Source organism: Botryllus schlosseri, chromosome 11 (genome assembly GCF_051294905.1).
Source record: "Botryllus schlosseri isolate E-star chromosome 11, Bs_hap1, whole genome shotgun sequence".
Classification (NCBI taxonomy): domain Eukaryota; kingdom Metazoa; phylum Chordata; class Ascidiacea; order Stolidobranchia; family Styelidae; genus Botryllus; species Botryllus schlosseri.
Window position 1 is genome coordinate 25,333,104 of NC_137246.1, and position 13,328 is coordinate 25,346,431.

The following is a 13,328-nucleotide window of genomic DNA, read 5'->3' on the forward strand; positions in this document are numbered from 1 at the left end:
ACTCACGTAATTAGATTTACCGGTAGAGCTGAGTGAAGTGTCTTGAAACGGGAGGGCCCGTAAATAATGATTAAACATCTTCGGGCGGGCGGAACCGTTGATATGACTTCGTTACATGATATTATTTCGTGACTTCCAGTCTGCTATATCAGAAAATATAGAACCGCCCAAACGTAGGCTTCTAAACTAAGAGAAGCACACGATTTCAAATTGGTTTTGCTTCACTGGCATAAAATTTTTCCCAGCGGGATGGTATTTGTCTTGTGAGGTTCAGATTGCAAAGACAGGAACATTCGGCGCCAGTCATTTAGGCGCCTATGGACAATTAAACCTATATGTATTTTGTATATATAGCGAAGTCTTTGATCTGCATAAGGGCATAGACCTTTTCGGCCAAGCTTTTCTCGCTGCCAATCGTTCTGGCACACTTCTTGGAGTCGCATGTTATATGGCCTAAAACTTGATTGTATGTCTTGGTGGGTCGTGGCGCGGTAATGGCCCAATACCCAATAAGAAAGATAAATGGCTACGTGAATTCGCGCGCAGCGCGAAACAATTTTGAAAAAATTGCATAAATTTTCAAAAAATACTCTATGATTTATGCTAATTCACGAATTAATTTTGGGCCCTCCATCGAGCTCGCCCCCCCCAATTGGGGGGTTTGGGGTGCGGCAGTTACGGTGCTGCTCGGAGTGACTCGGAATACCGTGAATTTTTTAGAACCATGAACGCAACAAACTAAACGCGTATCAGAGGAATAGTAATAGATCAGAAAGTCGCAGCTTGGTATTTCGCTAACTAAGCAAGTAGTTATGACAACCATAGGCAATCTGTTACTTGCATCTTTGGTCGCTAAACCATGTTAATAAAGCCACTTAAAGGTGCCGAGTACCGTAGTGGTACGCTCCAACGATGTAACAACAGTGGGCCGTTCGTCGTTCCGACATTTCAATCCCTTGGACACATTCATTAATATATTTATATTATATTTGTATTTTTTTCTGCTCCTATTTGAAGATATTTGGCCATGAGATTAATAGTCTACTTATCAGAAGTATACCCAAATCCTGGATTGGAATTACAATGCTCAACCGAAAAATGTTTTGATATCAGATCAGTCTCTATAATCAACCTGTTAAATTCAAAATATTCATAGTAGCTGAAAAATTATAACCCGATATCTTTTATGATGGCATCATACATTAGTCCGTCCATATGGTGTCGATGTCTTATAATTAATATATATTAAGTACAAAAACAATTCTATTCAAATAGTTATAAATGCGATGATCCTTTTCGTGTCAGGCCTAAATTGATACAAGAGTAAATCAAATTTTGACGATGTGTGTTTACTGTCAGTCTGCTGGATCGGCTCACTTGCAATAGGACAATTCCCTCCCGCCAAATAAGGCCTACTTGGCAAGATATAGAATACCCCTATAAATGCTGCGGCCCGCGGCGTCGTCAGAACTGGAAAAATGGCCCGCGAGCACATTTGAGTTTGCGACCTCTGGAATAGGGCATTAGGCTTCGAGTCGGGTAATCCAGTGTTATTATGGCGTCACAACAATATGCTTGTATGCATGATGAGGAATGCTCCAATATATGTCCCATTAACTTCAACAGATATTGAAGTACATTACGTTGATAAATTCATTAAATATTTTTGGGTCTCTGTTTTATGCGTAAAGTTTACATTAAATACCTTTTACTCCGTGTATAGGTAGATAAATACACGATTAATGTATCGATTCAGAAATCCGGCTCGCCAAGTCCTTCATTACTATACTGTTCGTATGCTGTGATACAGCCAATCGAAGTTCAAAGCCTCCCACAGTGGGGAATAGTATCGAAACTTGTAAGTATCGATGATAAATTGACTCTTAATGGCAAAGAGCGTTTAATTTTAGTACTAGAAACAAAATCGTCTCTGACTACTGCTACTACTACTACTTCTACTCGAATCATTGTGGCCCGCCCTAGTTAGTATGAAGTAGGCGTACGATGGGGATAGCGTTTCTAGCATCTGGAAAAAGTATAGCTAGTATGGTCTGGACAGCTACTAGTGACTAGTTGGATGTAAGATGGAACGCTTCTCGCAAAATTTATGCGACTGTACTACGTGAACACTGAAAAAACGCGACCGATAACGTCACCAATGTCATTCGTTGCCCTGAAACGATTCTGCGTACGAGAAAAAAGGAGCGCCTTATAACCAACGCGTGACACCGCGACCAAGTCAGATGGGAATACGTTTCAATGGTTTACGTTTCGATTCCCCAAATCCTGCATTGTATGATAGTTCGGCAGTGTACTGGATTATGAGATCGTTTTTCCGCTCCGTAATGTGTTACTGATGATAACCGTCTTCACCTAAACATCTAGACAAGCTCGTAGCCTTGAGATCTTATCATCTTACGTGTAAGTGGTTATATCACTGCGGGGTCAGCGTAGCGAGACAGTAAGGCGCGTTAGGCTACGTTGGTGGTTGTCGATTAGTCGTACGATGGTGAAAAATCAGTTTATATTTCGATTTTATCAATATCAGATCATTCACGATATAAGTGGTTAAAAAAAACATTAAAGACTTGAACTAAAAGGGGCCGCTTTGTGAGCGTTCTAGCACCCCCTTGTCTGTGACACTGGGTGCTTTCGATAGCCATGGTTGCGTCGACGCTGCTGATGCATTTCGAAGTTTTATTATTAGCGTACTCTAAACTTTGTGGCAATGATATAATTGAACTTCCGCAATAGAGTTTCCATCTATCCTGCGGCAATGTTCCACAAATATCACTCGCACACGGAGTTTCCGAGGGATTTAAGTAATTTTACGCTTCCGCATACCTTAGCTTTAACCAGCCGCGAATGGTGCGCGTGGATTTTAGAGAAGGCCGATTGCGGTTTGTGCGAAGTCGCTTGACAATGTCATTCGGTAATTGTGTACTACGACATCCCATCTCGGCAACGTTATAAATTGTTGGGGCGAGGTACGTCGTTCGCCGTAGATGTTCGAGTGTTTCCTGGTTATTGTAATTCAACGGCCGTACCTTTGCGTTGAGGGATTGCCTGTAGCGATAGATATTTACCTTTTGCGGCGACTGAGGTACGAGATACAGGCGGCGAGGAAAAATGAGCCCGAGGCTGGTATTGATTGTTGGGATACGCTAGTCAAAATAGTTTTTATGTAATAGAAAAGGGTGATAACCTGATTTAACTAGATCCGCCGTGACAGAAATACGATAAGGTACGGAATATTTTATCTTGTCATGAATAGGTAAAGAAGTTGTGAAGTGACAGGGATAGTAGGTAATACCCGCGGTTGTAGGCTATGCAGTGGATTGCATCTGACAATATTTTGTTGCGATCGTGTACTTGCTTCCGTCAAGGCAATTAGCCTAAGTCACTGATTCTCAGTCAAAACCACATTCCATCGCCGGTTTTGTAGTAACAATTTCCAGTAACGAATAATCGGCGAGCGATGTTGTGGGAACGATTTCGGTTTCAAGTTTCTGGTAGTCCGATACTGTTACTGGATTATCTCATCGAACGGTGGTAATTTGAAAAATTGGCCGCTTCATTGTGTCGGGACATTGAATAATCAAATGGGCCAGTCGGATTTGTAATATTTATGTAAGCTTGATGTTGACAATGTCTCAGGATCGACGCGTATTGAATGCCTCGTTTCGTTGTGGAACAAAGCGTGGTAAACTGCGCTTGCTCTGTATCTCACAGCAAAATCACGGTCGCAGCCAATAGCTTTGCGTCCCGTGTTCTGACGTTTCTTGATATCGAATCTAGACCCTACTGGCTGTTGTGATATGAAGTTGACTAACTCCTAGTAGCGTTCAAGCGGAAGCGTAAAATGACTGCTTTAAAAGTGTAGCCGAATGTCAAGCAACAACACTGAACTGTGGGATGTTCGATACTTTTGGAATAAAGTATATATTTTGAATCGGCGAGGCGATATACTTATATCTTTTATCTTTACAATTTGAAGAGCTTCTTGGAGGTACAGAACTTCAATATACAATTAAATAGTATATTCATATTGAAATGAACCCGAATATTTTCGGCTGACACTCGTCAGGGGTAATCGTCAGCAACTAGTAGAGAATTGGAAAGAACATTGTATATCAACAATCGTATCACAAAATATGACGTCACCAGCATGAAATTTCGAATGAGAGAGCGTTCAATGTACTATTTTTACAATTCGATAATATATTCTTCACTGGTTGCTGGCGATTACCCCATGAGCCGAAAGTATTCGCATGTATTTCAATACGAACATATTATTCAATTTGTACTTGAAGTTTTGTAACTCTGAGGGTTGCTTTTAAATTTATGGTTCTGAAATGTCCATCAGCATCTTGTGCGTATTAGGTGCGGCCATGGCCTACTACCATATTTAGTAGGCCATGGTGCGGCATATAGAATCGTTGACGTTTTATTTTTACTTCATGGTCAGATTTATTACGATTTCGTTAGGAAGATCTGAAGATTTGAATTTATACTTCTGAAAAGCCCCTCAACGTGATGTGCGTATTTGATGTGGTATAGAATTATTGAGGTTTTATTTTTACTTTTGGTAGATTTTATCAAATTTCGTTAGCGAGACATGAAGATCTAAGCAATGTTCCCGGGTCGACAACTCCTGTACCATCGTGGCCTTGACGACAACGATGGTACATACATCACGGATTACGTCTACGCCGCAGTGTGCGGAGTTTTGACAATACAACTTCTCATCCGTATTCAAAAAGAAAAAAGGATTCACAACCACGAAAAAGAGGACATTGAGTTGACGTCATGTCGCCGGTGTGCAAATTGGATGCCGTGGAACTGGCCGAAGCGCCCTCCAACGGCCGTTACCATGACAACATACGGAATTGTTCTTCTTGGCGTTGCGAATATGATGATGGCTTTACTCGGGGGACTCGCCCATCAATATGTGCAAACGGTATGTTAATTTTATGTCTGTCTGAATATATAATTGTAAAATCCGTGTATTTATCTTATTCTTGTGTTGATTTCTGATTGTGTTGAGAAAGTGAACTAAATTGCTTGTGTATCATTAGTCATATTTGATTATGATTAATATGCTGACCACTCAAATCACAATCTCTTCAAGTTTATGCAACTTTCAAGTTCAATATCCATATGTTTCAGGTGGAGTCGGTTTCCGACGATGTTTCAGATTATCGCGGGTGGCTGATATTGTGGCGGTTCGCAGCGTCATTTTCCGCGTTGCTTTCGATAGCGTTGGTCATCATGACAGAGCAACTGGTAAGATACCGTTGGTTAACCTGCCTGAGCTATACAATCTCCTTGAGATCATTACCTTACCTCACTGGAATTACCTGTAATAACGTTAGGGATCTGAAAAGTCCAGAGGCTCTTGATCTTAATTTCGGACCGATTTTCAGTGTCATGGTTCGTTTGACACACTCTAGTTGGCATAATGTGAAGATTTGAATAATCGTCGGCGCTACCGATTATCCCATTGAAATCGCGGCCACTATACACTGCACGTACACGCTTGGAGGCTACGCCAATAAAACAATTAAGCAGGCGACACTTTAGCTTGTGAATTTATAACCCTAAAACCAACCCTAACCTCAAGCCCAACCCTTATATAAGTCCTAACCCCAACACTAGCCGTCAATTTATCTCCACCGGTAATTTAACCCACATGCTGAAGTCTCGTAAGCCCAATTATCCAATACTGATGTGTCGCATGATATTATTTCGCATGTTCATATGTCCACAGACTGCATAGATCTGTACCGTTTACTATTACATCCACATTCCAGTGCCGATATCGCCAGCATAACTCCTGTTTTTCGTGTTGCAGATAGTTCAAGAAAAGATATTCCCTATTCCTTCCGTTATCCGTCGTATTTACTACGTTTTCTTCTTCGTCGCGTGCGTTCTGTTCTACCTTTATAATTTTTATCCCGTGATGACGAAAGTCGAAGACCCGTTCAGCATTGGGAAGAGTTTTATCGTTTGTTTTGCAGGTAAATACTATGAATCTAGAGTGTTGTATGCCTACTATTTGAAATGAAATTTCCTGCGTCTGAATATTTAACATGACAGTAAAATCGAAATATAAAGTAGATCTGATTGTGAAAATTTCCTTGTCCGAATGAGGATCTTTTCAGTGTTGAATCAGGGAGGCTTCCCAAATAATTTATTGCTCTTTGTAAATTACCACTGTCAGGGTCGACTCACAGCTGTGGGGCAGCTCTTTCAAACATTGTCAACTTTATGAAACATGGATCTGTTTGACCAACGAAAACCTTATCTCGCTCTCACCGATTTATCATCAAGATTTAAAGATCTAATAATGCCAATTATCCCATTAACTGATCAAAAGAACACTACATGCATTTCGCTTATTGCTATTGCGAATACCACTTTCACGGATTTTGTATGTAGTTGAGCTGTAATGCATTTTTCGACTGTAAGTTATTCCTGGGTTATAAAGGACCCAAGCAAAATTTAAACATCTGTAAGTGGACCTTTCCTAAGAATAGTTGTGTAGCCCTGATTCTAGTAACTCCCGCAATAACTCTATTGCCCAGTGGAAACTTCTGGGCGGTCAGAGAACATGCGATTCGTCATTATGGAGAAGTTTATTGGTGAAGTGGGTTGATGTTGTACGTCACTATATCCGAGAATTCCCCTATATGCGACTTGAGTAATGTCATCGACTGCGGCTCAGTAGGGTATTCCATATAGGTACGCGAGCCTATTGTTTCCTGTGCGGCTTCAATATCAATACCGCGGAAACTTCTAGGCGCACATCCATGCGCGGTCATTCTATTAATAGAAACAGTGTGGAGAATAATTGATTTAACTTAGAAAAGAATCAAAACACAAGGTGGGCTTGGTATCTCGTGACGAAATCCTCTTTAACCTTATCGATATGTTTCGACGTAACCTAAACGCTGGTAAATAAAGGTGTGCTACGCGCATATCTGATTACGGGGGTTGTGGCCACCTCATTGATAGGCTATTGTGCTTGTTCCACTTGTGTTATGTTGTCCCAAACTGGTTCAGTTCAATATGTTACGGCGTTCGCGATATGCTTCGTGAAATAATCATGTACGGCGCCTGTTCTCAAACTATGTATAGTATGGCTACATTGGCTATCTATGTTATAATAGCCGACAACTTATTTAATGTCACTTCCCGGACCTGCTGTGTACTGTACATACTGGCAAGAGGAACGTGACATTGATTCGTACCTGCTTTGGGATTCAGTTTATTTGCAATCGCCATAATCATGATTAAAATTGATGAAATCCTTCATACTTATTATCTACGCACTGAATATTTACTGTAAGATTGTTTGCCGTCTGTTGGCTGCTGAACTGAGTATATTTGTGCAAAGCTTATCATGGCAGTATAACTGTCATCGAGTATGCTATGTGTATGGACACTGAACAAATCAAAAATTATGAACATATATTCTTAGATACGGTAGCATAATAAATATAGCCTCTTTGGCCAGCTATAGGTCGCGGGCTCATATGCTTCCCCATTAACATTCCAGTTCATATGAACTTTAAGTCATAGATAAACAAATGTCGCCCGTTTGCATGAGAATACTTGGTATGCTATAGCTATCATGCTATCATTCAGGATTTACAGTTAACGTATACGCACGTCGCACATCCAGAGTTGAACGACTAGACAATTTTCGGATGTTCCAAATTAGATTATAATCAGAATTGAAGCTATACATTTTTTTTCGAAATTAGATTAGAATTAGAATTACCGGATTCGTGAAAACCTTGTAAATTAAATCAAGTTCAATTCATCTGAAATCATTTCATAAATTGGATTAGAATCAGAGCAAATAAACATTTCATAGATTAAATTAGAAGTAGATTACCAGCATTTCGCACTACAGTCTACTTAGTCTATAATTTTAAACAGCGATAATTGTCTATAGTTGTCCATGATTTGTTTGAAATTGAATCCCTCAATGTTGCGACCATGCGACGCACCGCATTTTTGCGTTTTGATTTATCGATTCAAGTAATACGCTTCTATTTTGCAGTCATGTTTCTTTACGGCGTTGCTACACTCGCGCTACTGTGCAAGTATTACTGCTGCTGCCGACGACCAGCTTCAGACGAGGAAAGTACTCTGGAATATTCTCCCTCGCGTACTGTAGGAAATGGATCTTCAGGTCAGTAGTTGCGTCTTGTTAGTTTGGATATGGGCGGTACTTATTGTCAGTGTAGCGCGACTCGCTAATTAATCATCGAAGGACTCATAATCTGAAGTGTCAAAGCCTTTGTTAGATTTCCAGTCGCTTTTTCATACATTCAGCCAAACGCCAGTGCATACCGTCACCGCGATATCGCATTGATAAACAGATTACGCTCGATATGCACGCTTTTGGGGTTTCGTTTGTTGTGTTTCGCAATCGGGAGTACCGGGTTCTCTGCCCAGCAGTTTTAATCCTCATTAGTCAAGGGAAACTGCGGCATGCTTCAGTGAGTAGCGACACGTTTGTCATCGCTACGGTTGAAAGGTGACATCTGAGTTAATGCTCAAGACATCGTAGCCATTGCTGTCGCTTGGTGCGAAATGGATTGCATTTATTGTAAATCTTGCGATTATAATTTAACGCCTAACAGACAGTTTAAGACAACGTATTTCGGCATGAATACCATAGTCAGCCCTCAAGATGACCGGACCTCGATCTGACGTGTCAACACATGCGTCAGTCATTCAGTTTCATCACTATTCATTTTATCGTATCCCTTATTTCCTTCCATCCAGCGTACAAGCCTCTTATTCCCATCTCCTACGCCCAGGTGGGTGTCTGATTTCAAAGACTACTCCAAGTTTCGACACCTTCCTACCTTTTCGTTGTATCGCAATCTTGTGATGTTTTGAAATGATGAAATTGTTAATAAACTGATTCTGATACTGATGACGAAGAGCAGTTATAAATAAACACGTACGGTATATGAACACATAATTGATCTTCCCCAACGCACCGCCATAACCCCATAACACTAACACAGAAGTGAGATCTGCATCGGCAGGATTCTATCTATCCATCTGCGCAGATAGTATCTCGATTATGTCAGTGACGGGCTTCGAAAATTGCGATTTTCGATCATTTACGCTTCCGTTAACACGATGAATCAACTTGCAGGGGGTCTGCCGTGCAAGAAAGAACTCTACGATTGTTGCAAAGGTGTAGCCGGCGAAAACGCGGACTTCGTGTCTTCCCGCAACCTGGAGATGATTTTTACAGTGGGGTCGCCTTGGTTGTACGTCCTAGCCGGTATGTATTGAGATGTTGTCCGATTGGTCACAAGAAACACTACCTCAGAGCTACTCAACATGAGAACCTTATACGTCTCAATATTTACTTGGTTTTGTTTTTAACAAAACCAAATCCGTTATTCTTGATTTGGGCCTATTGCAGCTGCGGGTCAGCGTTCTCAAACTGAACTTTATAAACATAGATACCGCGTCTCTACGACTAGTGAAGACGTTCACCACTGCCTTCGACTTACTCTCACCACATTAGAACCAAGATTCAAATATTCCCCCAGCACTAGCTGTGCCTAACAGAACAACTAATATAATTGCTTATGGCATTTGCTAATACCGTTTTATCTGATTTACATTTATATGGCTGTAAATACTTCAGGAGAGATAAAGAACATGAACAAATTTTTAAGCTTTTGTAACTGGACATTTGCTAATGCATATGAATGTCCCACATGGGAACTCGTGAGAATTTATTTTGGTTAGCGATTGACCTTACGTGGGTTCGCGTCGGTTTGGAGCGTATGCCCAAGGGAGCACTTAGTACCTATAACGGCATGCATATTGTATATGACCTTGCGAATCCGATGCGAGGAATATTGCTTCCTTGATTGCCTATCACGTCGAAGTGTGCCTTTGAAGTCGGTTTGTTACATAAGAGGCACTTCGAATTATATAATTCCATCCCATTCATTGCCCGAGAAAAACAACATTCCTACATCCGCAGCGATTATGTAATCGATCCCGTGAAACATAATCCATACTACATGCAGTACTCTTCGTGATCTACCCAAGGGAAGTATAAAGTGTGATTGGATGGTATGCAAGCTTACGATTTCCTTCCATTCGACACAATACACAAGCTTTCGTATGTATTATGGCAGAGATGTGTACTTGAAACAGAGTTGGAAAACTGGAAATTTTTCAGCTTCTCGAAATTTGATCATAAATGGAATAATATCTACACAGTGTTTTTCTAAATGAGGTTAGACTTGGAAATAGTGAATTCGCGAAAGATTGGAAATTAGTTTTAAGTCATACTAGAAAGAAATGCTAAAAAATAAGCTCAGTTCATATCGAACCCGAGTTCATCCTCATAAGCGTGACAAGTGTAAATGTCTGTACACCGAGCTTGGCTCGTTTCGTCTAGTACAGTTCTCATGTCGCATGTTCATGCACACCGGAAATTAGACTAGAACTAAAATGACAACACAAAAACATTTCACAAATGACATTAGAATTAGATAATCGGAGTTTCGCTCCAATTAATCTAATTTGAGAACTAGAATTATCTAATTGTCCAAATCTTGAACTAAGTGGCATCGAGGAACAGTAACCTGAATTTTATGAGTAAAACTTTGTTCATTGTCGTGCGATTCAATGCCACGAAACGGGGATTTACACTGTCCGCGGCTCTTGACGTATCAAGTCTGTTATTTCCATTGGACTTTTTATCGCACCGTTACATCAACACTACAACAGCTATTCCGGGCCGTTAAATCGCCCGGCGATTGTGAAACGTTGTGTTTTCCAAACCGCCTTTATTATTACTGCATCGTGCTCGCAAAATAAGGATCATCATCAATCAACACGCGGTGGCATCGCGATTCAAATCAGCTCGATTCATTATTCAATCTCTTCTTCGAGTATCTTTGGTGTAATGACAGGGTTAAAAATACAAAGTGTTGATAAAACTCGCTCTTTGCCTATCTGATCCATCTATGATTACGATTGTTTCTGTCCATTTTTCCCGGCCGAGAGTTGTTTGTTTATCTTCATTTCGTTTTCTCAGGCGTGGCGAATCACATGCTGAAAGACAAATGCTCCGACTCTGACGACGCTGCCGGAGAACTAGGCTGCCCTCTTCCAAATTCTTTCAACCACAACGCTCTCATGCACGTCATTCAGATATTCGCCCTAGTCGGGTTTTTCGTGGCCGAAAACATATCCATAACGCGCAGAAAGTTAATGCGTCTGCGTACGTCAGAGTCTACCATGCAGCGCTCCAGGACTTCGTCTTCTATTTATAACGATGTATCGACTAGCTGCACGGTCACGATCGACGTGGACGAAAAGTCACCCTTGAAAGATACGTGTCTGAACAACAATCATAAACCGTCTCACAACCGAGATGATGTTGTATGGGAGCTCGCGGCTAAGGAGCTTGAAGACACAGTGAATGAGATAGTGTCAACCTCTGCAGAAGCCTATGACGCTTCCTCCAGCCTTCCAAAGTTTCCTACTACGCTGGATGCTGTAATCGAGAGAGACTCGCCTAACAAGAGAGCAAGCGTGTATGATAACATGACCCATCAAAATGTTTGACACCGAACAATTATAGCGTCGAACGCGTGGATATCTGGTCCAGTGTAGGTATCGGATTTTTGAGTCCTGATACCGATAAACCCGATAGCTAGCACCTGCACCGATAACACAGATATTCAAAAGATATGGTGTCTAGCTTAAGGAGCATTTCTGAAACTTCAGATCATTCATTGAACTGTTTTTCAGCCATTACAACGCGCGGACATGCAATAAACTGCATCCGGGCATCTGTAAGCTATATGAAATATGTCGCTATTCAAAGTCGCACTCACCGATTATAGTTTTCTGACTCCCTACTACGTCACGAAAATTGGCTCTAATGGCTCTAACTGCTAACACCTATGTTTCTTTCAAAGTGTCATATCGACTCGATGTTATATTATATCGACACAAAAATCGTCCCGGTCTATTATAAGGTGACTGGACGTATCCAATTTCGGCGATTAAATAGTTGTATTTCTTCACTGCTCCTATTAACGGACTGGATTATCACATTGAAATTGCGAATGTTGGTTGACTCAGCGCGATGTAAATCCAACCGCAGTTCACGGACAATCCGTGCAGCCAGAGATATTTCCGACATTCCCATTGCGCGCACAAAAAATATCCATCATCGGTCGTGCTTGGTATGGGGATGTTCAGTCGTGTCTAATAGTGTTATTTGCCGTATTTATTTATGCATCTCCGATTGTCTGTACTCCAACGACGTAGTTTACCATCTGCAATCGGGAAAGTTGGAAGCGTAGAGAAAATATGTAATCGAATTTCTATTGTGCAATCTTCTCTTACGCGATTCAAGTTGGCATGCCGTGAAATGCTACCCTTTTCGAATCCCCTACGTACTCGCACGTGTGTGGCAAACAACTTACGTTAGTTGGAAAAAACGGGGTATTCTGATCGAGCGTGCGGTGGCGCGATCACGAAGCAGTGATGTTATGATGCTGTGACCGATTTATATTTTTGTTTCAAACGTACATGTTCCATTTTATGTTATTTTTTTTATAATTACTATGTTCATCGTCTGAATGCTGCAATGATTGCTCGACAGGTATAGGCAGATAGACAGTTATTCTAGTAGTTCACATCGAAGTCGTAATTCAGCTGAAAGCTATAGAATGCCCATGAAAAAGTTGTGCAGAACAAAACAAAATGACATGCTCATCATATTGGCATGGATACGATATTGATTACACTGCTCAGCTAAATGGAAAAAAATTGGGCAGAACATCTGAGAGCCGTTTCTGGGGTTTCGAGGTTGCTAATTACGAATATCACATTAGTTTTGCTAGATTGACTCTTGTTGAGAAGATATTTATATCCTTTAAAAAGCCCAAAATTACTGTATTTACCCTTGAATATTTCACTTGATAGGAAGAAAATCGTAGTTTTCTCTAATTTTATACTGCGCATAAATAGATTATTGACTATGAAGAACCCTCATGCCGTTCTCAGTCATTCTATCAATATTATCATGACCTAGTGCGAAATATTTGTTTGTCAAAAAAGCAGTTTGTTAAGCCTAAAAATTGTACTTTTGCACAACGGAAATACATATTGTCCTGTATCAATTGGTCATTCTACCAAGATTAAAGAGGAGTATCAAACTATAAAATGTGTCCTTGAAAAGCTTACCCACAATACTCATATGCGTCTCATTTCTTTTGACTTGTAAATGGATAATTCTCCGCTCAATCAAC

General features: G+C 40.7%; 1 protein-coding gene across 2 annotated transcripts; it reads left to right on the plus strand.

The window, feature by feature from the left end:
- The first annotated feature begins 4,276 nt into the window (after positions 1-4,276).
- On the plus strand, positions 4,277-12,657 carry LOC145450411 (uncharacterized). 2 transcript variants are annotated; one of them, XR_013918486.1, is made up of 7 exons: positions 4,277-4,960; positions 5,170-5,286; positions 5,855-6,020; positions 8,072-8,203; positions 9,185-9,316; positions 11,099-11,761; positions 11,818-12,657. XR_013918486.1 is itself a non-coding variant. In XM_080328938.1 (6 exons), exons 1-6 carry the CDS (start codon positions 4,634-4,636, stop codon positions 11,629-11,631), a joined length of 1,407 nt encoding a protein of 468 aa, XP_080185064.1. In that variant the 5' UTR covers positions 4,277-4,633; the 3' UTR covers positions 11,632-12,657. The 2 variants fall into 2 exon arrangements, 1 of the variants encoding a protein (XP_080185064.1); XM_080328938.1 differs by having other exon boundaries at positions 11,099-12,657.
- The last annotated feature ends 671 nt before the right edge of the window (positions 12,658-13,328 follow it).